This window comes from Corvus hawaiiensis, chromosome 14 (assembly GCF_020740725.1).
Source record: "Corvus hawaiiensis isolate bCorHaw1 chromosome 14, bCorHaw1.pri.cur, whole genome shotgun sequence".
Taxonomy (NCBI): Eukaryota; Metazoa; Chordata; class Aves; order Passeriformes; family Corvidae; genus Corvus; species Corvus hawaiiensis.
This window is the reverse complement of record NC_063226.1, coordinates 11,080,552-11,106,801: the sequence shown is the minus strand read 5'-3', so window position 1 is coordinate 11,106,801 and position 26,250 is coordinate 11,080,552. Positions and strand designations below refer to the sequence as shown.

Sequence of the window (26,250 nt, the reverse complement as noted above, 5' to 3'; positions counted from 1 at the left end):
CGGCCGCTTATCGCCGGTGACCCCGCGGCCGCCCCTCCCACCGCTTCCCCGGGCCTCAGCTTCGCCCCTACTCCCGACCGCAGCTGCTCCCCGGCCGCCGCCTTCCTGTCCCGGTATCCTTGTCCCCATGTCGCTGTCCCCGCCCCCGCCCCGGCCGTTGGAGGTTTGAACGGCGCGCGCGCACCCGCCCCGCCCCCGCGCGCGCGCCATGGGGGCGGCGCCCCTGCTCAGCCATGACAGCGGGAACCCGCGGCCGCCGCCACCGGCAGTGCCCAGGGCCGCGGCTCTCGCCCGGGAGTGGCGGCCAGGACGCTGTCATGCAGGACCCTACCCCGGAACTCGCCGAAGAGAGCCAGGCGGCGGCCTCTGCGGAGGGCGGCGGGGCCTCCTGTCTGCAGAGGGTGTTTGAGGAGGTGCAGGGCTCCTCGCAACTGAGCGCAGCGCCCGCGGAGCCACCGGCCGTGACGGTGGTGGCGGTGGAGCGGTACCTGGCGCAGGCGCCGCCCGCCGCCCCCCACCAATATTGGTACGACGTGACGCTCGCGGACGGCGCGCGCCGGCACCGCTGCCACCTCGCGCCGCGCCTCAACGGGCTTGTGCAGCGCGCGCGTCTGCGGGCGGGCACGCGCCTCCGCCTCACGCGCTGCTCGTACCGCTACGACGAGAAGCGCCTGAACCGCGGCTTCCTCTGCCTGGAGGGGCTGGAGCGGGCGGGGGGCACCGCCACCGCCGCCGCGGGTACCCTGCCTGACGGGCACCGCCCGCTCCAGCCCCTCCGCGGGGACAACAGGCACTACCTGCCGCTCTGGAACAACGAGGATCCCTATGGAGACGTATGGGTGCCGGACAGGCCCCCGGCGCAGGTGGATGTGGACGGTAAGCCCGGAGGCGGCGGCTACAGAGGTGCGGGAGGGACGACCTGAGGCGCCCCGGGGTACACGCAGAGAAGGGGTGCTGCCGTTGTTTGCGTTGGGCGACGGAGCTGGGGAAGGGTCGGGAGCATAAGTCCTATGACGGGCGGCTGAGGGAGTTGGGGGGGCTCAGCCTGGAGAAGAGGAGGCTCAGGGGGGACCTTTTCGCTCTCTACAATCACCTGACAGGAGGATGTAGCCAGTTGGGGGTCGGGCTCTTCTCCCAGGCACCCAGCGGCAGTACAAGGGCACATAGTCTTAAGCGAAGGTTTAGCTTGTACATTGGGAAGAATTCCTTCACAGAAAGGGTGATTAGACATTGGAACGGGCTGCCCAGGGAGGTGATGCAGTTACCGTCCCTGGGGGTGGCACTTGGTGCCGTGGCCTGGCTGGCGGGGTGGTGTTTGGTCATGGGTTGGACTCGATGATTTTTAGGGGTCTTTTCCAACCTAATTGATTCTGTGATTGCTTGTGCAGCAGGGCTGAGCTCCCTGGTGATTCTCCAGCTGGGTTTGGCCCTACTGGGAATGTGCCACCTGTGTTCACCTGCTCCTGTGGGAGAAACCTCTCCCCTGGCAGGATGGTGAGGCACTGGCACAGGTTGCTCAGAGTTGCCAGCTTGTGGATACTCCATCTCTGGGAGTGTTTAAGGCCGGCTTGGATGGGGCTCTGAGCAACCTGGTCTGGTGGAGCATGTCCCTCCCATGGCAGAGTGCTGGAACAAGATGACCCCTTTGAACCCAACCCTTTCCATGATTCTCTGTTGCTTTGAGAGAGTTTCTTAAACTCTATGAAACATTGACTGAAAATATGTTGCTGTGGTGCTTGTGCCCTGTCTTCTGAGGTGTCAAAAACACTGGGTGCAGTAGTAGTCTTGTGTCTGGTCTGTGGGGCGGGATGCTCACACCTAGAAGCCGCCACCCAAAATATGGTCAGTGTTGAGGCACTCAGGCCATTCCACGAAGCCTGGTGAGGAGAGAGGTGTAACAGGACTTTTGCATGAGTGTGATGCCCTGGTAGGCTGACACCTGTGTTTTTTTGTAATAGCTCTTCTGCTCATCTGACAACACTTCTGTGTAATTTAAAATGTGTCATCACTCTCAGTAAACAAAAACCCAAAGCAAAACTATGCTGTGTGCAGATAGTTCATAACAGAATTTATTGGTGAATGATATCAGCAAATGAGCTTTTTTAAATCTTAGAAACGTTAATAAAATACATGTGATATCCTGGCACTTTACTCCTGAAAACTTAAATGTTCAATCATGAATGCTCTTTTTCGGTCTTTTCTTTTCCCCTCCCCTTAACTTTAGTCTCCAAACTGACTAATCTTGGTCATCTGGAAATGACATGGAGAAGCAGAGTGCATTTCCATCCACTTCTTGTGAGAATCCTGCACAAATCTAGACTAAGGTACTATGGAAAACCAGAGAAAAAAATGGATATGCCTTATCAGGTAAAGAGGGATGAATGCATTAGGTTAACACTCAAAAAAATTGCTGTAGGATATTTGAAAATAATTTTTCCCATATAGTAAGCACATAAAGTTATTTCATAGCTATTTTATATGGAAAATGCTGCCTGTACAAAAATGCTGAGCACTCTAGAGTAGGAGATGCTGAATTTTGTGATCATATGTGTACAAACTTTAGTGGATGTGTTTGAGTTACTGTAGTTAAATTTGAGCTTTTTGTGAAGAGATACTTGGAGGTTTTAGTAGTTTAACAGCCTAAACTTTTCTGTCTCTGTGCTTTGAAAGTTGGAGTTAGTATGTCCTGTCAAAAAAAAAAACAAAACAAAACCAATACATTTAAATGATTTCTAGCCCCTGATTTTCTCATCTGGTGACTTTCAGATAGATTAATTTACTGTAAAATTCTTAATCATTTTTCTAATATATTTAACTTATGATATTTTTGTGTTGAACTTCTTGGAAAAGGAGACTGGAGGTGTGGTGGGTTATTTTAAAAATCTTTTTTTACTGCTTAGTGGTCTGCTCAGTTACAGATTCAGCATTTGCCCAGTTTAAAAACTGGGGATTTTTTCAGCTCTACTATTCAGTACAAGTTCTGGAATATCCTCTATATACATTTGTAACAGGGAAATAGTTTATGAGTCAAGTACCTGGTGCATTATCCAAAATAAATACATACCAGAATTATAATAAATAAAAGATGACTGTATATTGTCTCTTTTTTCTTCAGGCCTACTTTGAAGTTGCTGATGGTTCAGGCATGATGTCAATGGTTTTGTGGAATTCATTGTGTCCTGAGTGGTATCACAGTATGAAGGTTGGCACAGTGCTCCTCCTTGACAAGTATACCATCAAAACCAGTTACCCGTTTAAAACACACCCCACCCCAGGGGATTCACAGATGAAGAGATTTGCTACAATTGGTTAAGTATTGCAGAATCCTATTTTGAATCAATGAAATACAGCTGTGCAAAGTAGTTCTCCATAGAAATAAAATAGAAAGTGATCCATTGCTGAGAGTAATTGATAAGGTATAAATCCTTAATTAGTACCTCTGAAAGGTGTCTGAGCATCCAGGTTCTTGGTGTTCCCTGTTTATATTTGAATCATGTCTACAAAGTTTACTGCCACAATTAGTTAAAACCTTTAATTAAAAAATAAAGAAATACAAAAAGTATCCCTGATATCAGGAACTGAGATTATAAAGATAGGCCTCTGGTACTGAATTTTAATCTGATTCTACTTCCTGCTTTATAATACACGTATCACTCGTGCACTGCTCACACCTTTTCAATCCTCATCTGACTTTAGATTTTAGTGTATATTGTCAAGGCCCAGAGTATCTGCGCAGCTCCACAGAATAAAAAGTTGCATTGATTACTTCTGTGTGCTGAAAGAGCATCACCGTGGGAGTGTGTGTATGAAGAATTTTCCTTGGCTATGAAAAAGCATTTTCTTACTTGGGAGTCATTTAGTGTGGCAGATACTCAAAGGAGCTATACTACAAAATACAAGTCCTGCAATATAACAGTAATGGCCTTTTCAAACTGGATTTGATCAGCTTTGGGGTTTTTTTCTCTCCTTCTTCACTCTACATGAACTCTTTCTCATTTTGTGCTTTTATACTCAGAACAAAATGACAGCCAACACCCAGACAATTCAAGTAACTTCTTGAAACAATATGCATGTTGGTGAAGGATGATGTATGTATAACTTATTGACAATGACAGTTTCCTAAAGGAGTTACTACAGTGCACAAAAATAAGCAGTGTTTTCACTGCTAGAAGCAATATATTCCCTGACTGATATATATTTGCATTAAAACCAGATCTCAGTGTCTGAAGTATTTGTGATGACTTGCCAGGAGATAGAAATGTTCAGCCAGAAATGGAAGTTTGTGAGAGAAGGTGATGACAATTACAAGCCAACCCTGTAAACAGTTATAATTGCCACAAAACATTTCTGTGCAAAGAAGACAGAATAAAATATGCCATCTGAGGTGACTTTCTCTATGGGCAAATATCTCTGCATTTTCATGGCCTTATTCACTCTACACTTCTGATTTCTTGCAAGCATTATTGGGGTAGAAATGGTAACAAAGAGATCAAAATGAGCAATTCAGCCACTGGGCTGTAAAGGGTATTAGATGTGTAATGGAAGAGCTAGAAGTCACTCCACAGGGAAGTGCCATGGTGTATTTTCAGACCACAGGTAAACTGCAGAAACTGTAAATCTTTGTTTCATACAAAACTATGTGCAGAATCTCAGTTCTTTGCACAAAGCCAAGAATTTTGTCTTGATATGAATATACATAATCCCATGATGCATGAATGGATGATATGACCATATGTCCTATAAGAAGTGAGTCTCAAGAGAACAGAATATCCAGTAAAAATTTTAGAGCATTTGTAACGTGGATTTTGTGCAACTTTCTTTGCATGAGGGTTTTTTTTGTTGTTCAGATGAAGTGAAATTTATTACCTCACTGAGTATCTCTGTGTATGCCCAATGTTGGACAATTTCAGGTTTCAATTACACTGAATCGCTTAAGTAATATTTACTTTTTTCTTCATTTATATCCAGTTTGTAATTCCATCAGATCCCAACTTGGCAGTGTGTCCTTAGAACCATTCACCTGCAAATACTGTACAATAGATCTGCAGAGTTACCTAGGCCCCAGTATTAAAGGTTTTCCAAATTGAGAGTCCTGCAAGGTTCTATGCTTCAGGCCCATCCCTAGACTTCTGTGGAGTAGCTCTGCATCGCTGGCCCTTGTTTGCAGCTGCAGCATTGTGGGATGTGCTGAGAGGTGCCATTGCAAGACCTAAAACCTTTGGAACTTAGTACCAATGCCTTGAATTCCACTGCCAGGCAGAGTGCACGTTTTAATTTCACACATCACTGAATTTGTGTGGCACTAATGACAGCCTGGACTGACCTTAGCTCCTGACTCATCCTATGATATAATCCTGATTTGAGTATATGACTTTCATCTAATCTCAAAATAATGAAACAATTGATAGGTAGTTCTGATGCATGGGAAAGTTTTGTTTCAGGAATTTTCTCAGCGATACTGTCCTAGAAGACCATATGCAAAACCACAATTGTCCTCCAAATTAATTTCTAGAAAGCAGAAGCCTACAGAATATTCCTAAGTAGAGGGTCTGACTTGAATGATAACACCTTTCTAATGTTGCACTGCCAGGGTAAGGCGCCAGATATAATTACGTAAACAGTTGTATACATTATCTATATCTATGCAATTACTTTTCTAGGTGCATTATTTGAATAATCCCTTACTCAAACCCAAGAAACTTCATCAGAATCTGTCTTTTATATACCAGCAAGTTTTGTCCTGTTATGAGACCATAGAGTACTGCCTTGTGTATTCTAGAAGCTGAAGCCATTCTTCCTGTATTTTTTAATCTGGTTGAAGAGCACCTTGCTTGCCCCAGTGCTCCACCATGTTTGTAATTTAGTATCTAAACAATCTGATTAATAAATTAAAATTTTCAGGTGCTATAGAATAGGTATGAGAAGACCTTTTGTTTTCCTCCATGGCCATGGTGTATTTCTATCCTATTAATAATTACCTGGACTGGCATCAAATACAGAAATTCTCATGTGCTAGTTCTGTTTTACTTTGTTGTCTGCACATCAGTTTCAGACCTTAATGACATTTGACAATAAAGCTAGTAAAAAGTACTTTGTATCTAATCAGTATGGTTGGATTAGTTTCTGTTAAAATACTGTCTGGATTGGACTAGTTGGCTCATGTAGGCAGCTGGAAAGTTTAACATTCCTTAGATGATAAAATTGCTTTGTTGAATGCTGTACCTGAATTCTGTACTTTATTTTGATGAAAACCTGAAGTCAGAGAAATTGATTAATAATTTCACAAAGTTGGAATTTTTAAGAAACTTTACCCTGGTTTCTTTATGGGTTGTTGTTATTTTTGTTACATTTTTACGATAACAACAACGATGATGATGATAATTTGTATTCATGCTTTAAATGTTACTGACTTTTTTTTTCTTTGTCAGAAATTAGCCTTAATGTTCGAGATCCTCCTACTGAAATAAGTATTATTCCAGAAGAAATGGTTAAGCCAGAGTGGGGATTGCCTGAAGTTAAATATCGGTTTATCACAAGGTAAAATAGAATTTTGTTGGTTATCAAGCTGGAACTTAAATTACACTACCTTACAGTGAATGTTAATTGGAAATGCTTTTTGCAAAGTTTCTGAGAAAGCTTACCCAGCTTTCTTCTATTTTGGTTTTAGGTCAGAACTGGATGACTTACCAAACAATCATTCCTGTGATGTTATTGGTCTTGTGACGTTTGTAGGAAGGGCTGAGCGAGCCAGAAAAAGAGGTTTTTCTATAAATATGACTTTGAGAATTTATCAAATAGTTTCTAAATTTCTGAGTAAATGCTTATACGTATTTCTTAATATTTGTTTATATAGAACACAGTGAAGACTTCTGGCTCTATCGTTGGGCACATGCCATTGATGGGACCTCAGACCAACCATTCATACTGGAATTGTTTGCAACTTCTCAGCCAGATGTGTTTGAGCATATTCATCCAAGTATTCATCTCTCTATAATACTTACTAATAATTATTTATAATGTTTTTCTAGTTAGTTGCGAATTTCTAATTCTGAGATTAGTTGCCACTGAATAAAAAAAATGCCAAAAATGCCACGATTTATCTCCTCAAGCAGAAGGTAGTTGATCAGAAGTTAAAATTTAAAAAGTAAAAAATACTTTAAATATTTGAAACCCTTACAAATTGCAGTCTGTCAGTTAGTTTAAACAATTAGATGGACAGCTGGGCCTGGAGCTCCTCTGATTTCATTCATTTCAGACAAAAAGTTAAGCAGCACATGGGGCAACATCACTTGCATCAGAGGCAATTAAAGGCAGCAGCTGGTCAAATCTCGTGTTCCTCTTGACCTGTAAATACCTGGTTTTTTATAGACAGGAGTAATATAAGAAGATTGAATTAAGAGAGAGGTGGAAGTGGAAAAGCTTCATTTTTTTGAACCAGTATTATTTGCCCAAACAGCAATTATCACCCAGCTGTGTTAGTTATCACACATGAGCTAAGACTAATAAATTTCAAACTAGGGAATCCTTAATGAAGGATTTTAAAAGAGCTTTAAATATTTATTCTTGCCTTCTTTCTCTTTTCCTCCAAGCACTCATCCTTCTTTTAACACTGGTTGGTGTCAATGTGCATTTTTTATATCATATGATGCAGCACCAGCTGCACAGCCCTACTAAGAATATGGCTGCATTCATCTCAAGTGTTCTGGGGAAGTGGGAAAGAACGACATTCCAGTGTTTAACTGAGATATTAACAAAAGAGTGAGTTTGAACTCTGTTTAGAAATTTTGCAGTGGCATGTCGTAATTTCTCATGATTTTATACTTTTATCCTTAAGAAGTATCTCATGTTTTAGTTCTAATACCTATGCTGAAATTAAATTGAAGATTTAATTATATCTCCATGCAATTTATAATGGAGAGTCAAAACATTCTGAAACATTTGTAGGGTCAAGAACTAAATTGTCTTGTTTAGAGCACTTAATAAAATTAATCCAGTATGTGTCAGTCTTGCCGTTCTAAAATCAATGAACTATCAGGAAAAAAAAAATGAAGATTTTTTTTTCTCCAGTGACATACTTGGTGTGTACACAGATGAGGGTGATCCAGGACCTCACTGAGAATCCTTCCAGGACAGTTTACCTTACGACTTCAAATGAAAGTCAAATATTCATTACAGGTAACTTAAACTAGTTCTAGTTTTATGTAGTTCTCATGTATTTCTTTGGAAAGGGTATTTTCTTTTTACAACAAAATAATCAGTGCAGACCATGAGGTAATAATGAAACATCACTGCAGAAAAACCAGGCAAATGGCATTCTTGTGAGGCATTGAAATGGGTTTATCTAATGAAAAGTATTACTAGGTTAAGACATATGTTTACTAATTCTGTCAGACTGTTAATCTTTTGATAGGGTAGCAATGGCAATTACCACTTATTTAAAACGTTAAAAAACACTTGTAGCTTTCCTTTTCTAGGAGCTTTTTCGTTAGTTGTTTTATTTTCTTCTGTTATTTAACATTTGTCTGACTTTCAGTGTCAAATGCAAGTGTAGTCAAGGAATTCAAGGCACTCATTTTGTAAAACACTCTTGACAAAAGACATCTTTTGTACTCTTTAGTCAAGATTTTCTTAGTTTATTTTTTCTATGTAGTGTTCAGGAAAGTTTCAAAATGAGAACAGATTTCAGTAACCTGCTTTGGTTTGATACCTGATTATTTTTGTTTTAAAAGGGTGGCACAAGGGCCAGCCATACACCAAGGATGCCAAAGTGAAAAACTTCATTCAGTGGATGAAATCGCAAAGTGAAGCTGATCAAATAAAGAAAACTGTCATCGGTGGCTATTACCCTTTTCCACGACCTCCTGATAGCTTTTTGAAATACTGTAAAAACAATGAAGGTATCATATATCAAATATCTGTAAGATTTGTGGCCTTTTTCAGTCAGTCTTACTCCAAGAAAAACTCTCTTTTATGACTAGATGTTTCACAGGCTAAATCCTCACCTTACAGAAAATATCATACCTTTAGCTGCAGGAGAATTGTAGAAGCTTACATGAGCTACAGATATACCCAGAAGTTTTACTCTGAATATTCTGCTAAATCAAAATTAAAAATAGTTATTCTGAGGGATACATTGAGCTGGAAATTTCACCTGAAACAGAAATTGTGGTGTCTCATAATGCATACCTAATGGATGCTTATGAGCTAAAAGGTTTATTGTTTGAATTTTTTTCCATGTGATGTGGATAACAAAAAGGTTTAGAATTCTTTAAAACCTTAAGTTTAAATAAATTTAGTATTTAGTAAAATAAATCATTCTGTTAGTCTTGTGTTCAGAAATTTTGGTATTATATTTCTCTAAAACTTGATTCTGGAAATTTCTTTTTTTGCAGTTGAATCAATTTTGAAACCCATAGGTGAAATAGGGAAAGAGATTGAAGACCTGCACTACAGAGAACACAAGCGAATTGCTGTTCAGGGAATAATTAGTGCCATAAGATACATAAGCTGTAGAGATGCAGCTGAAGAAGCCCCAGGAGGGGAACTTGTCCAGGTACAGCGTGTGAGAGATAATGGCATAGCACTTAAGCAGCTATGATTGTAATTAGAATGGAGAATTTTGCATTTGAGTTCAGAACCTAATTACATTGTCTCTTAATTTGATTTTTGAGAGCAAAATTTTGAAAAGCAGTGATTCAGTGCTTTTCTGAAAGTATTTTGGCAGTCCTCTGTAAAACTTGTGACTGTTTAAAAGTTGCTAGTTTGACTGATCACCTGATGTAAATTGGAGTGTGGGAGAGGCAACTGCTGCAACAGGCTTACTTGTCACTTTCTAGACAGAATTTACCTTATTAATATGATTAGAAGATAATTTCTGCTAGATATAAGGAGACTGTCAGAAATTTGCAGGTTTTTGAGTTGGAAGCAATAGCTTTAAGCACATTGAAAGTCTTAAACAATTAACTATTGTTGCAGCAAGATACTTCTCAATCTCTTGGAAGTTCTTCTGTGTCCAAAGAAGACTGTGTTGACAAGGGAAAAAATGAAGAAGTTAAGTCTTTCCTGGGGCCACCCTGCACTCCTGGGGAACATCAGCACCAAGCTCTGCTGTCAAAGGGGAGTTCAGTCAAGAGAAAGACACCACACAGATTCAGTAGAGATGCAGAACAGTAAGCTTTCTTCGTAAATATGTGGTGGATCTTCCAAAAAGTGTTTACAGAAATTAGGCCAGAGCCCAGACTGTAGAAAATACATGAGAAAGCTTTAAAAGCATATACAGTTTATTCTTTAAAATGTAGCTATGTACTTTTCCTAGCATCAGGTGCTGACAATTACACTGTTCATGCTAATGAAGCATTAATTAAAGCAGGTTTGCAGTGCTCTCTTCTGATTAATACTTATACTACTTTGTTACTAAGCTCACAGATTTGAAATAAAAGTAGTTAATACTTTAACCAAATGTAATTTAGTGACATAGCTGTGGAACAAACAATGGTTACAGGGGTGTGAGGAAATCAGGTATCTTGACTGAAAATGCAGAATCAGATATACCTGTTCCTTAATTTCAAACACACCTTATTTTTGATTTCTGAGTAATGGGGTGTACTGCATGTAGCTGTAACTTGCTGTCAGAAAGGAAAGTGGGTGGTGGTCATCCTAACCTAAGGGCTCAAAATAACTTGTAATTTGTCTCATACAACTATATTAGATTCAGGAGTAAAGTAACTGCTTGCATAAGATTGCCCTTTGTTGCAACACTTCTGTAAAATCTAGTACACCCATACTTATTATTGAGAGCCTGGTGTATACATTGACAGGTGGAATGTTTCAAAAGTCAGGCCAGTCACATCTGGGTTTTTTGCAGTGGATTTCTCATGCTATAAAGGGTATATTTTTCTTCTTGACTTTTCACATCCATAAGTTATAATGTGTGAAGAGGGTGGATATTTAGAATATTTTGAGGGAAAATTAAAAAAAAATATAATTAGGATTGAATAAAAATTTAGTATTAAGAAAACCTGGGTGAATAGAAGTTGTCTTGGCAGTGTTACGGCAGACTTAGTGGTTTCTATTCCATATGAAAACTTCCAGCATTTGAGTATCTTAGTTTAGTTCTGCCTGAAAGAAAAACATCAAAGTTCCTTGCTTTGTGAATTTCCATTTAAATAGATACTTAAAAATAATGGTGAATTTCCTACTTTAAGGGGAGGTACATCTGTTAGTCCTGTATCATCTTACCCCTATTTTACGCGGACTGTAAGAAGAAAACTTGGGTAAGTCCTGTGAAATTAATTGTGTTGAATAATTTCAATAATGAAACAAAAATATTTAAAGTAAAAATATTACAGATCAGGTATCTGTATGGAAGTGAAATTAAAGAACAGATGAGGGTAGACTTTAATATTTTCTATTCACTTGTCTACACTGACTCTAAATATATCTGAAACATAATTTTGAGTGTGTTGTTAAACATCTTATATTGCCACTACTACTGCTAAGGGAATATATAGTAACAGAGGTTCATCATGGTAATTATGGATTTTCTGGTGGTGGCTGAGCTGTACATTTTTCTTGAGGCTACAGAGGTGTAAGTATAGTTGTCACTGGAAAGCCACACCCCTGGCTTCTTTCACTCCCCAGCACTCAGTTGTTACATAACTCAGTTTGGATCCAGAGAAGGTGTGGGTTTTTTGAAGTCCAGGTTGGAATTTCAAATCCAGAGCCCTCTCAAGTCTGGAACCTACTGAAATAACTAAAAGAGCGAAATTATTAAGGAAATTGAATGTGTGCTTTTATTTGTTAGTCCGGGGCTACAAGCTACTTTACTTTGTGCATTTTGTTTAAGGGCCGTAAATTCTTGTCACTTGTTCCAGACAGAACATGAGCAACTTGAATATTTGAACTCCTTGGTGTCAGTAATTTAGGATGTTTGTGTATTTTGGCAGTGATCTGGACTTGTGTCATAACTACATATACAGCTCAGTTGCCTTTTTGGTTTACTTTTTTTTAAGCATCTCTTTCTTTTCTCCCCTAAACCTGAGAATCATGGTGCTAGGAATAGGGCAACAGTGGTAATGAGAGAGTTGATCAAAGTTGTTGACCATTCTGCCAGTATTGCTCCCCTACAAGCATGCCTATTTTCTTGAAACACATTTACTGGAAGCTAATTTGCAACAGCTTTTTCTGTGGGATAAATGAGGCTCTTTTGAACCCATGTGTCTGTTGTTTCCTGGTCCTTTTGGTAGAAACTGTGTTTTCTAGGAGAAACGGTTACCTGACTTTGCAGCTGGTTCGTTAAAAGCATCACCTGGCTTTAAGGTTACAGTTCTGCAGGTGGTGCAGGAGTTTGCAGGGACTGTGGTACAAATCTATAGGAAAATCAGGTTTTCCTTGACTGTAAGGAATCCTGTTTTCTTTTGCTTGCTGAGAAATGTTCCCCTTTTTCCGGGGGGGGGGGGAGGGTGGGAAGAATGTCTTCTCCCCATTTCTTCTAGGTGAAGCCAGAAGTTAAGGCATGTTTACTTTGTTCTCTGCTTTTCTCAATCTGCTACTCTCCTCACTACCTGTGTGTCTACTCTATGCCATTAGTGCTAGAACCCCAGCTAAAGGAAGAGAAAGTCTGTGTTGGATTATGGAAAGCTGTTTCACTCTGTATAATTAAAAGGTAACTCGTATATTTCTGTAACTAACTATAGAATTGTGCTGAATTCTCCAAATTGCCAAAGAAAAATAGAAAGTTAGCTGACATACCTTAAAATTGCATTGTTTTCTGTTCCTTCGATGTAGCAGAATGTCAGCTCTCACTGAAATACTTTAATATGCTGATTAAATAACAGCAGTAGTTTTAACAAACTTCACATATTTCAGGGAATATTCTGAGTTGGAAGGGGCCCACAATGATCATTGAGTCCAAGAGTAGAGATACGTTTTGAAGTACATGTTCTAACTTAAACTATTCTGCATCAAGTTTTTTGTATGTTATTTTCAGCACGTGGTTGCATTTTTGGGTTTTTTAAGCAGTAATAGCTTATTTTGAGGCTTTTTATTGACAGCCACAATTCCTGCATTTCTGAGGTAACCTACTTGATCATTAAGGGTTTCAGAAAGAACAAGGAAACTGGGTAATTTAGTATTATTGTTGATATTTATATCCTTGATAGTCAAGATCTTCCACATAATGGTACTTTGAAGCACTCAATGTACTCCAAAGTAATTTAATTTATAGAGAATGAAGTGATTGTGAATGGAGAAAGATCAGGAATTTCAGAAAGGGTTATTTTTATGTGGAAGTGGAAAAAAGCACAGTAGTTTTCTTGGAATTTTAATCTTTGTAAATTTAGCATGTTACCATGGAATTGCTGCTGCACTATGTGCTCCCACTCCATACTGCTTGAAAGTAACTTGTATGCATGCTTCTATCCTTGCAGTTTCACTTCTATATTTTTTGTCATGTAGACCCTTTTATCCTTTTTCCTTCCCATGGATGTGACAGCTTAGGGGGTGGGCACTCTACAGTATAGGGAAATTCAGCTTGAGGTTTGTAGGACCAAAAGTTTCACAGACTGTGATGTTTCCTTCACAGCCCTTTTTGACATAAATCGGAATTTGCCAGGGAGAAATCAGTAGATGCCAAAAATCAGTTTGTGTAGTCCTGTCAAGTTTATCATAAAAGGCTATTTGGTCTCTCTGTTATTTGCTGTGGTAGATGTGTGTTTACCATAATGGTATCAGAACAGTTAGTTTCAAACCAGTCTACAAAATAAGTTTTACCAGTTCTATCAGTGAGTGGGATGTTCTGTTGTCTTGTTTTGAGGCACTGTACTTCCTTGCATTGTTTGGGCATAGCTGCGAGTTTTAACTGTTTTATTTCTTAATTTCATTTATCACATTTAGTCCCAGTGCTTAGGAAATAGGTGTGAAGCATGGGACATGCTTATTTTCCCAATAGTTTCTGAAAATATTGATCTGCTATATGTTTTGATTGATGTTATTTTTGATGACAGTACTTTGAAGTAAAATGACTGAGAAGTTGAATATCAATGTATCTGAAAATAGTGAATAAAGGCTTTTTTGCAAGTGGGCATCTGTGAAAAGGGGGGTCTGCAGAATGCAGGCTGGGAACAGCAAATCTGGCAGGGCACAAGTTCTCCTAAAGCTGGCACGGGTAAAATAGGCTGTGAGTGTTTGGTGTACAACAGCAGGAGCATATTGCAGTAAATGGAAGGATTTGGGGTGGCCTCAGGTGCATTTCAGACATAGTGGCTGGCAAAGAAGCACATGGACTATGTGTATAGACAAGTAGCTTCCCTTACAGGCCTAGCTCGAGTTAGGCTGTTCACACATCCAGCACAAAGCAGGCCTGTAGGAATAATGTGTTGGGCAGGTAGAAATTATCCCAGCAACAGATCTGTGAAAGAAGTGGGGAAAAATTGTGACAATTTTTTTTCATATTTTCCTGAGACTCTACTTGCTTTAAATTAGAGCCTATTCACTTCCAAAACTGGACAATTTTAAAAGAAAAAGAAACATGATATCCACTTTCCATGGTATCCACTTGTCAGCAGTATGACTTGGTTTATTCCTCTGCTTTAATGAGGAGTTGGCATGTATCTAACTTGACACATTGGTCTCTGAGCAAGCCTTTCTTAACACTGTGCTGGGGTTTCATTTTGTGTTTGACAGGTCCAAATCTCAAAAGTGAAAATTAATTTTGTGGGCAGTAGTTGCACAGGTCATACTGCTTAAGTGAAGATTCTTTTGTGCCTAGATTTGGACATCACAAGGAGGTCACTTTAGTGATGATATATCCACGATGGGAGTGCATTTCATAAAGTATACTTTCATACTCAAAACCCACAGTGTATTTCCTTTTATCTTTTCACTAGATACTATTTTAGATATTTTCCATTTGTTACGAAATGTTGATATGAAATTTTCAAGATACACCCTAGTATGAAATAGAAAAAATTTTTACAAAACCTGCGAATCCTTATGAAATACAGTATGGTCCACTAAACAGCATGTTCATCTAGGATTCCTTTTTTACTGTCTGTATCTTGTAATTATTATTAACTACTTTGATAGTCTGGAATTTTAATGGTGCCTTAACAAATCTTACCTGTTGCAGTTTTTTGTGATGCAAGATAATCAAGATAGGCCTTTCCCTAAGTTTTTTCAGACATCATGGTGAGTTTTATTCTAATAAGAGAAATGGATCAAAGAAGGAAGGAATAAATGGGCCTAAGAGCTTATTTTACCATGTTTGCTTGAAGATTGCCTCTTATGTTTTTCTCCTGCATAATATCCTAGGTTATTTGTTAGAGATTGATAAAGAATAGTTTCTTATCATTAATTCAAAACTTTATGGTTAAAAAAAGAAAGTCGAACAAATACCTAGTTTGCTTCATTGAACTGATCATTACAACAGGACAGTATGTCCACAGGAAAATACAGATTTGGCATTTCTGTCATTTTGGATTCCAGAGTGGTGACATGGCTCCATTCATGCTGTGCTTTTGAGTGCTGAAGGAGATGATAGGACAGTGCAGCCGCATGTTGAGCACCAGGTTTTTGAGGTCGAGTCACCTGTTGATCACCTGTGATGTTTGGCCGTGTTACGCGTGGTGTTTCTGCCAGGTGCCGGTAGAGGGCAGCAGACACCGGGCTGTGAGTGTAAAATCCTTCCCCATCAGTTTCCCAAAGCCAGGAATCCGGCAGGACTTGTCCTAAACTCTGCTAAGCTAATTTACTGAGCACAGTAGGTTTCACTGTGTGAAGCTGCTGTATACAGCTCTCAAGGAATCAGCTCATTCACTCGAGCTTGTATCATTTATCACTAGAAATCTGTCTTTTGCTGCATAGAGTTTAATTAGGTTTAAAATAAATAAAGATATATATATAGATATATATGTATGTATACACACTATAACGTTCTTTTTATAGCTTGGATGAATATCAACATGGACATACTGTGCAAGATAAAAGTGGACAGGCTGTGTCAGACAGTTTGCGGTACTGCACAGGTACGTTGAAAATAGTTGTTATATTAACCTTAGAATGTTTAAGACTACTTCTTTTCTTCAGGTCCAAACCAGGCAACAAAGATCTCCTTATAACCTTTGTTAATACAGTTTCCCTGTACATCTGGCTGCATCAGCCTCTGGGGAACCACTGTAGCAATGTATCATCAATGTCATTCTACTCAATTTTCTCTGCTGTGTTCTAAGGGATGGCTGAAAGGACAGTGTTGGATTGTTTCCCATTATGGGCAGTAAATTATCAGTGTATCTTTATACAAGTTTTAAGTTTGTTTAGTACCTCAGAAGCACTTTATGGCATAAGACCTCACATTTTCTCTTGGCCTTTTTAATTTCTGCCATGTCTTCATAATTGAAATGTTCTTAATTTCTGCCATGTCTTCATAACTGAAATGTTCTAATGAAATGTAGTTCTTATTTAACAGAGGAGTGATACAATTATATAATCATATAAGCAACTAAATGTTTTCTGTGCTTATAATAGACCAAGAAGGAGTGAGTGATATACCTGAAACTGAAGAGACTGGAAGAACTTGTGATTCCTGGCAGAGTGACCTGTGGGCACAAGTGAAAGACAAGTTAATGAATTATTTTCATCACAGCAAAATTTTCCCAGAAAGTATCCCATGTAAATTTGATTATGTGCACAAAGACTTACTTATGCAACAGTACAACCTTCATGCAGCAGTGCACCAGCCAACAGAAGCCAGGACAGATAAAAACATCAGTGAGTTTAAAAGTGCTAATGGCCTTGGGTATTACGAAGTGACAGTTCTGGGTAAGTAGTTTGCCTTGTAAAAAGGGTTAAGCAAGAGCAGTGTAAGTTCATCAGAAACTGAATTAATTTCTCTAAAGGAATCAGTTGATTCTGAGTATTTCCTGAAGTTTGAAAAATTACTGACATTTTAGATTTTTGTTAGAGTCCTCATTTAGGGTAATTTTTTTACTAGAAAGCTGTAATTCTCGTTAAACATACCTTTCAATGAAATGCCTGAATATCTTGTTTCTAGTATCACTTTTCGTATAATTTCAGTTTTTTGTATAATCCTAGGAATGTCATTTGAAGAATGTGCATAGTCCTTAAACTGTTGATTATTTAAGTTAGAAGTAAGTCCTGTTCGCTATTCCAACTTGACATAATCAGGCAAATTATTCAATTGCACTTGTCAGCTTGCTTTTTGCTGGAGAGGTGTTTATCAGAAACAAGTTAGTATTCTTAAAAGGAAAAAGACAACTATAAATGCTTCTTCTCAGCATTATTCTCATTGAGTTGGTTTTTTCATACTGTTGTTCCTAAAGTACCTTCCTTCCATGGCAGAAAATGAAGGGCTGTATTTTAGCCATAGTCATTAACTGCTCCATGCTGCTTCTGGTTAACATGAAGTGTCAGTTGGTTGATTTTTATTTATTAAAATATAAACTTGCAAGTTCATGTGTATCTGTTTGCTAGCTTTATTGAGGGTTATTAATCTGTTTGATTTTGTTTTCCCATTAAAAGGAGACAGAAACTGCCTTGCTTAACAATGCTCATGTTAAGTTCCCATAATTTAAAAGTTTCCATTATTTGCTAAGGGACATTTGCAGAGAAGGTGTTTGAATATTTGAAGTCATTAGAATCCTGGGACTGACAATACTATATTGAAGATGAAAGTAGCACTGCATTGCACACTGCATAGTTTCACTGGTTGTGAAGTTAATTTCTCTGCCTTTGCAGATAAAGTTAAAATGAGGATGAAATGGCTTCCAAAGTTTAATGTTTTCTGAACTATCAGCATTGTTAGCCTTAAACCATAGTATTTCATAACATCATATCATTTTGAATGTGCTTGTGTATAATCATATATAAAAACATATTTTTAGACATTAGTTATTAACTAATGGATGAAGAACATATAAAAATCAGTGCAATTGTTTAAAAAAAAGAGAAGTGGTGCACAAAGTTGCTGATGTGCTAATATGAAGTTTTCTGCTAACATAAAATATTTTTCTTCAACAGGTATAAACCATGACATAGCAATAGATGTTGCTTTTCTTCCACTGTTTTGCCCTGACAATCCCCACTTATTTCAACTAGAAGACGTTCAGAATGATACATTATTGTCTTGTATGAGTTGTATCACTGCACGCCAGCAGAAGGCTACTAGCAGTGGGAGGCTTCGTGACACATTTCCTCTTTCAGGTGAGACTGCCTTTCACTGACAATAATCATTTATCATTTCTTGTTTTATCTTTCAGTGCAAGAGTTAATCCTCTGTAGAAATCTCTGGTGTAGGTCAGACATTGTTCACCTCTTCAGGGAAAGATATGTAAATTCTATTTCACCAGCTGTAGTAAATTGCTGTAATAGTGAACTTTCAAGGCAGTTTTTGCTGGAGCTGGTCTCATCCTCTGAAGACAGTATTTTAATATCCAAACTTCAAACTAATATCTAATTCTGATGCTGTCATTTCTGTGATGTGATGGAATTTACTAATAAAATTTTTCGCTGAAAGAAGGTTGAACATATACACATTACTGTATGGAAAACATTATCAATTCTGTACGCCTTTTTATTGTATACAGGGTATACAGCAAACACCTTTTAAAACTACCTTTCCTTAACTTCTAGATGAAATTGTAAAAGCAGCGAAGGAACTCGATGGCAAACATGTTATCTGCATCTTGGACATCTGTCACTTGGGTGATGATAAGGTGGAAGTCTTTCTGAGCAAAATCTACAAGACAGTGGAACCGGGTGTACTGGATCCAGTGTAATTTAAAACTTACTTTTCAAATGTATATTGTTCAAAAGGAGGGAAATAAAATTGCTGTAACTTGAATACACCCTCTACACATTGCACTTTTCTAGAACTAGCAGAAACATATATAAAATCATGATTCTTAGGGCAGTTGTAATGGTCATTCATGTAAGTGGGAAGGACAATTGTTGCCTTTATTGTTCAGTCTTGAAACAGATTAGACCATGTTTTGGTCACTGATGTTCAAGAAGGATGAATTGGCAGTACAGTGAACTGGTCATTTGGCAGGATTCCAAGGAGTAAAAGTGATTGTCAGCTGTGCACAAACATACACAGGAAATGTATGTATCTGGATGAGAACTGAGAAGAGAGGCAAGCTTTCCTAATATTTAAGGCAGTGTTTGCAAAAGAATTAACTGGCTGTGATAAAAATTTAGGCTGGAAATTAGAATAACTTTGAGGATTAGAATTTTTATGTTCTGTAATGATCTTTTTTAGTGAAAGCTACCAGAGGCAGCCTAACTGCTCTTTAGGCTTGAAGCTTACTGTGAAAGGGATTAAATACCATGATGCCTTTAGTACCATGATCCAGGAAACCACTTTCAGTTCTTTTCACCTGAGCAAGGTCAGGTGCTATGTCTTTATATGTCTGCTTTTGTACACAGAGTGTTAGGTAGTGAGTATAGCATCCAAAAGTTTTTAACATAGTTTATTCATTAATAAGAGTAATGAAATATTTTTAAAAGAAAAATTTTTATTGGAACTTGCTTCTAGCTTTTCAAGAGAAAAACTGTCTTTAAGAAGCGCTAATTATGGCAGGATACATGGTTTGCCACATCATTTTTAGATGTATTCTGAGTATATGAAGGAGTTCAGCAACTATGAGAAGCTGCTACTTCCGTAAGAGCAAAAGACTGGAAAATTCTGCCAACTTTTTGCCTGTACTAAGGAGCAACTGGCTCCTGCTGGTTCAGAATCAAGTAGCACATTTTTCTCCTATGTTAAACAGCCTCAAATCACATAAAGAGCTGGATTCTTACGAAATTATTTTCAAGCAGAAGCTTATTGCAGTTTGGCTACTTGTCCAGTTGAAATGCTGCTCCCAATTCAATTCTTGGAGAAGAAAGAATTACGGAGACTTGCCAGGTAAATTGTACCAAAATTGACCAAAGCCCACGGAGTTAATTTATAGGAACAGATAGATTCTTAGGCACATTTTAGCAGCCTGTTGGTAATTGGAGATTACCTCTTTCAACTAGTAGCTCACTTGTCTGCCCTGGGGACAGTGGACTTAGTCCTCAAGTACTTGAAGTCTGTTCCCTGTCTTCAGTTAATGGTAATTTGCCAGAGAAATGTAACTGATTTTGTTACATACAAGTTCACAGGCAACTTCAGCTAAAAAGTAATGAAATTAATTAAATTATTGTGTCTTTCTAGTGTAGTTTACAGTTTAAAAATATATTGAGGAGAGTCGTTTAACTTAAATTGCACAGGGACTGAAAGTCAATTAAATGTGACTGTGTTGTATCTGTGTTTTATATGAATCAGAAGTATTAGTTCTGGAGCAATGTTTGTCAACTCATGCCTTTCAGAGTACCCGCAGAAGGCAAAATGAAAAGATACCAACCCAGGAAGAGTAGGGTGTTGCTTGCAGTATTATTTGTGTCATTGTGTTGCTTATGGATATGTGAAGGTGAGAGGTCATTGCTCTGGAGTGAGAGTCACACAGCACTTCATGTTCCAAACTGAGCCATGCTGACTGTGTCAGCCAATGTTTTTTATTTACGTATACTTCAGATCGAAGTCTAATTTTAATGAAATTGTTCTTTCTTAAGGCAATTTTTAAAGGAATTATCTTTGTATAAAAGGACTGATGTGGCTGACATTGTCACAGAGCCACGTTGTTGAGATGGTCCAGCCACCTCCCTCCATCCCATGCCATAGAAATGCAGCCAAAGGCTGTTTGTGGCATTGCACTGCTTAGGACACTTTAAACATATAGCATTAATAATTTCATCTTATATGTTAGGACTTCCTAACTCTAAAAGAAATGTTAGAATTGTGTGGAATATAGATAATGTCTTTAAAACATTAAAGGATATAATTTTATGTTACACAAGTGTTAGAAATTTTTCATGTCATAAGTTGGGAAGGAGAGATATTTACTCTTGCTGAATGGGGTGCCAGTGTTGGAAGCACAGGCTTTCTGTGTGCAGCTGGTGAATATCCAATGCCTGTAGTAGACTTGGAATTCTACTGCTCTGGATCAATCTGTAGAGTCACTCACTATCCTGCTAAGTAACACTGAACTTAATATGTGTTGCAGTGTTACTGTGATTCTACTGCTCTGCTGTCTCCCTCTTCCCTGCCAATCCAGCACTGTCAGACTGGAACAAAGGTCCTCTCTGCAAAGAAACCACTTGCTGTTTTACTTCATTTGGTGTTTATTAACACAAGTGTAAAACCAATGTATTTTTGATCTTGAGTCTGTCAAATCATGCTAGTTTTGCCATGTTAAGCTAAGATACAGTCATGACTCCTGTAAAATATCATAGGAATCACCTTTCTTGCTGCTGTGTATTGCTACTGCTGAGGGTAAAATACTATCAGAGTACATTCCTTAACTGTGGAAATTGTACCTGACCAAAGAACTGTACTTTAAAACCTTACATGTACATGTTTCTTATGTTTTCAGCATTAATTTTAAAGAATGGAGGAAGGTAGAGCATATGTAGTTAGTGATACTTTTGAGTGTATAAAAGTTGCTAAGTCATAGATCATAAAGATAATATTAATTTTGAATTAATATGATGTAGAAGTTGTGCAACACTGAAAAGCAGAGAATATAAATAAATGAATTAATATATGTAAACATCTTGGATTGTTTCTTTCCATTTCTTTCCTTTTTACTTCTTGAAAGTTGTTTCAATTTTCCAAGCATCTTCTCCACAGTCATGTTTACTCAAGAAACTTTAAAGGAGAACTAGGCCAAGCTTCCATCAACAACTGTACCACCAATTGCAGCTTCTCTGTGCTTTCAACACCATTTTGAAATGAGTGTTGTAGAAAAACAGGAAAAAGGGTGTCTGTTCATCCCTTCACGCCCCTATACTTCAGGACCAGGGCTGCGCCCCAGGCTGGGCAGAGCGGGATAGGAGCCAGTTCCTTGGCTGCTTGTCAGCTAAATGGGCTGGGAATGCTACAGCTGTGTGTGCTCTGGACACACTGGCATCATAACCCTTCCTGGGCTGTCTCTGTGAACCTGCAGGAAGGGAAAGAGCTTGGACAAGATCTGCTCTGCACTAGTGACAAAGCTCTCAGCTGCTTCCCCACCCCAGCAGGGTGTTACATTTCCTCAAGAGGAAGAAACTCTGTACAGCAGCTGAATCAGCTCCAGGGTCTGCAAACAACACCTCTTGTGACCCAAGGAGAGACATCTGATAAAGCCAGTGTTACTGACATCCACAAATCCTCATGGACTACCCAGCTGCTGTGTCTGTTCACAGCTCTGAAAGTTGTGTGAATAAAATGAACACTACAAAACTCGTGCATCAAGGGGTGTTGGCGTTGCTATACAGCTTTGGCACTTGTATGAGCACAACAGCAACCTGAACCCTCTGGCAGTTAACTATTTAGGAGTGACTGAGCCACCTTGAGAGCACTCTGGGCAGGGGAAAGCTGGATGTTGGAAAGGGATTGAGGAGCAGCCAGCAGGGTTCTGCCTCCCTGCAGTCCTACCAGGCACTTGTACCATATTAGGTAGAGAAACGAGGCCAAAGGAGGTCTGGCTTGGCACGCAGTTAACAATAAAAGCTGTTATGTCTGTGCTGTAATCTGTGGCCACTATCTGGGTGAATACTGATGACTTTCATTTGCCCCGAGCGTGCCTCTTCTCTGCCCTCCAGCCCTCACCCCACTGGGAATGGGGCCCTGAACCACAGCTTCCAACATGGCTGAGGGCTGGAAAGCAATGGGCTCAGTCCTGATTGACCAGGGCCAAAACACACTGGAAAAGGGTATGACTACACTACAGGCTAAAGGAAGATGAACTGCAGGCTCAAGACCAGATGGGAAAGGTCAGAATGTGCTGCTATGAAGGTTGGTGCAGTCAATTTTTGTTTTATTTTAGTCTTTTCAAAGAAGATTATCTCTAGCCAGAGCAAATTAACAAGCAAATACATTTAGACAAAGAGGCTGGAGAACAATCAGATAAAGTGGATGTCTTCAGGTGGGCAGGGCCTTATTAATCCTTCAGCACATAATAATCTAAACACTGATCTGACCTGGAATGTGGGCAGTTTTCTTTGAGGTCTGTAGAAAACAGAAGTCTAAAATCTGAAGGACAAGTATCACGTCTTCAGAAAGGAAGCATCCAAGAAATTACTGGTCCATTTGTATAACTTTTTTCCCCTAAAGTAACTCTAGAACAATTTTTTTTTTAATCCCTTCTTTGCATTTTTACTACCATCAAGAACAGTTTGTGCCAAACTAGTCTAGTTTCCCTTTTTGATAGGCCTGTGAGCACCATCCTCCTAATCAGCTTGAGGAAATACAAGCACAGCAGCTATGAAAAAAAAAAAACAAAAAAACAAAAAAACCCCCCAGAACTCCTTGACCACCCAGCAGGACAGCAAATGCTGCTGCTTTGCAGGACTCTGTCAGGGTAGTAGCTTTATTCAGCATTTGAAACCATTTGATCATCTGGAAGATGACCCTCTGTGGATTATAGCCAAGGAGGAATGGTTAGAAGGATGTTCAGGGACACTATTAAGAGTATAAAAAATTGCAGCAGTTTTTCCAAATGGCACAGCAACACAAGCAACAATAAAATTGTCAAAAGCATTCCCCTTAGGCAGGAGAAAAGGATTTTGCAGTGAAGAGCGGCTGACAGAGCAGCAGCGTTACTGAAAAGACCAGCAATCATAGAAAGCCACGAACTGAGGTACAGCTCCAGAGCAAGCTGTTGCCACAGAAAGTAGCAGCTATGATTTCTGGAGGAAGATGGGGAAGATAGGACCAAGAACCAAAAAAATGTAATTGTCAGGGTGGTTTGGGGATGATGCAGTCTGGCTTCAAGGGCAACACTCTAGAGAAGACCAAGGGGACAATAAATGATTTAGAAAACTCAAGGGATTAGACTTAAGAGATTCAGGCTTCTTATTTTGTTTTTTTTCTCAAAGCAGAACAGAAACAGAACTTGGCAGCAGATCAGAGTGCAAACTCTCCTGGTGAGAGGAGGACAGAGGAAAAGGCAATTTAATTTGCAGTAAAAATCAGCAGGCTAGTTGGTGGGGAAGTTTTTGAATTAAGGAGAAAACAGCAGTGAGACAAAACATTTGGGAGACTCTTTAGACAAGTTTGACAAATCACCAAGAGCACTCTGTCTTGGCACCACTCAGCAGAAGAAAACGTGGCAGGGGATGCCCTAACAAGTCTTCCAGCCCTACCCAAGCTTTAATAAATGGTGATCAATATAATTTTCATGTAGCCCATAAACAAAAGAATTACTGTTACACACCTAATAAAACGGCCCAGTATTCCCAAGGATTTAGGAACAGGATTTTTACTCCAAACCAAGCTCAAACACAGTCCTTGAAATTCCACATAGAGAAAGGCAGATGGCATTCTCTCTCTGCCTGGTATGTTGCTGGCATTTCTACCTTTTATTCCTCCTAGGAAAACAAGTCACAAAGTGTTGTATGCAAGAAAAGCACTATGAAAGTCAGCTGTGGAAAAGTGTCGACTAATGGCTCAGCCTTAGTATCTGCCAGCATAGGCAAGATTGCCTACAGCTGAATGTTCTCCTAGAACATGACAGGATATGACATTAAAACTAAGTAGCCATACCCTGCATAGCTTTCCCTGTAGCTGATTTTGACATTTGAAAGACAAACCAGTTTCACACCTTTTAAGAGTACCTTGCTGGCATTTTAGAAGTTTCCACACTGACATTTTGTGTGAAGAAAGGAAACTAGTGAGGCTAAAAGGCTTTGAAGTACAGGAGGGAGAAAGGCTCCAACGGGCAAAACAAGCTAATTTTGGTGCTTTCTGCCATTAAAAAAAAAAAAAAGAAAATGGGCAGATTTTGTTTCTATTGCTACAACTAAGGTTAAGAAGTAGCAATGACATAGCTAAGTGTCTTAAGAACAGCTCAGTTCTGGTGTTTCAGAGCAGAGAACTTTGAGACAGAAATTGCTCATATCGGTTTCAGTAGATCACTAGGACAGCATGCCCATTGCACAACCTAATTTTTTCCCACCATGGAGCACATATTTATGTGGGTTTGTTTTTTTTGTCTTTCAGCACAGGAGATGTAGGGGCAGCTCTACTTTTAAAGCATTAGCTTAACTCCTGGTTCAAGCTGCTCCTAACATTTGATCTAGCTTTGCAAATTTTGCCTGAGATTCCAAAAAGTGACAGTGCTTGATCTTAACAAAACATCTTTTTCACTAAGCTTTTAATCTCATCATGCACTTAGCCAAATAAACTGCTATTTTATTTAGCTGTTTGAGCCAAATTAAATAGAAGAAAACTGATATAACAAGCTAAGAATGTGATTACAGGAAGCCCTGGTTAACTGGTAAGTATCTTTTTGTAGCTGCTTTGCGCAAGAGTCATCAAAATAATTGCACTATTTTAGCAAAAGTCAAACAAGGAGCAGAGACTATTACTAGAGTACGCTGGCTGGTTTTCAGCTCTGTGGTGACAGCAGCAATTGTCTTTCCCCACTGAATTACTACTTCAGAAAACTACTTGGCAATAATTAGAGAATGGCCATAGAAGGGGTGCTTCAGTGATAAACACCACAAGGTTTACAAACACAGAGAAAGGATTTCATTAACCTAAGCAGCATATTGGAAAAACAGATTGAAAAAACCAACCCAAAAAAAGCCCCATAAGTCATCAACAAGCTTTCAGGCTCTTACATGTTACAAATGTGAGGCAGAGTTTCCGGACCTGAAAGAAAGTTTCTCTTCCCTGTGCCACCCACCCAAACCCACATTGCTTTGCTGTGGTAACAGCGTGGATTTAGTTACATCGTGATCTAAGCCTCCTGCTATCACCTTGATTCAACAGAGCTTGCAGGAAGTTCATCCAAATAGAGAGATTTTACTCTGGTTTTGCATTTGGATTTTCAGTATTATCTAGAAGCTGCATTTCTACAGCTGGCAATGCAGCTTGTGGGGCTTGCTCCTCTAAAACATATTTTGCAAATATTGAATAAAACTGAAGTATTTGAGGATTATCTTGCTGAACCTTCAGTAACCCAGCAGAACTGCTCCTCCCAGTCCCACCTTGCCTGCTCCTGGACCTCAGGATCTCAGCTGCTGCCTGACCACGGTACTTGGGTGAGAAGGAGGGAGGGAGGTTTCTGCAACATCCTGACCATACCTGCATTTCCACCCTCCTACTCACCTACCTCCTGTTCTTGCTTGAGCTTGAGTGGAAAACCCTCCAAAACAAAAAATTCATTC

At 39.3% G+C, this 26,250-nt stretch overlaps 1 protein-coding gene across 1 annotated transcript; it reads left to right on the top strand.

Moving 5' to 3' along the window:
- Positions 1-216: 216 nt before the first annotated feature.
- RADX (RPA1 related single stranded DNA binding protein, X-linked) lies at positions 217-21,651 on the top strand. The gene is made up of 15 exons (XM_048318577.1): positions 217-876; positions 2,225-2,367; positions 3,116-3,308; positions 6,429-6,537; positions 6,668-6,759; positions 6,854-6,976; positions 8,068-8,175; positions 8,730-8,897; positions 9,393-9,553; positions 9,976-10,169; positions 11,205-11,273; positions 15,943-16,022; positions 16,522-16,815; positions 18,034-18,216; positions 18,646-21,651. The coding sequence occupies exons 1-15, from the start codon at positions 234-236 to the stop codon at positions 18,789-18,791; spliced, it is 2,706 nt and encodes a 901-aa protein (XP_048174534.1). The 5' UTR covers positions 217-233; the 3' UTR covers positions 18,792-21,651.
- Positions 21,652-26,250: the final 4,599 nt, after the last annotated feature.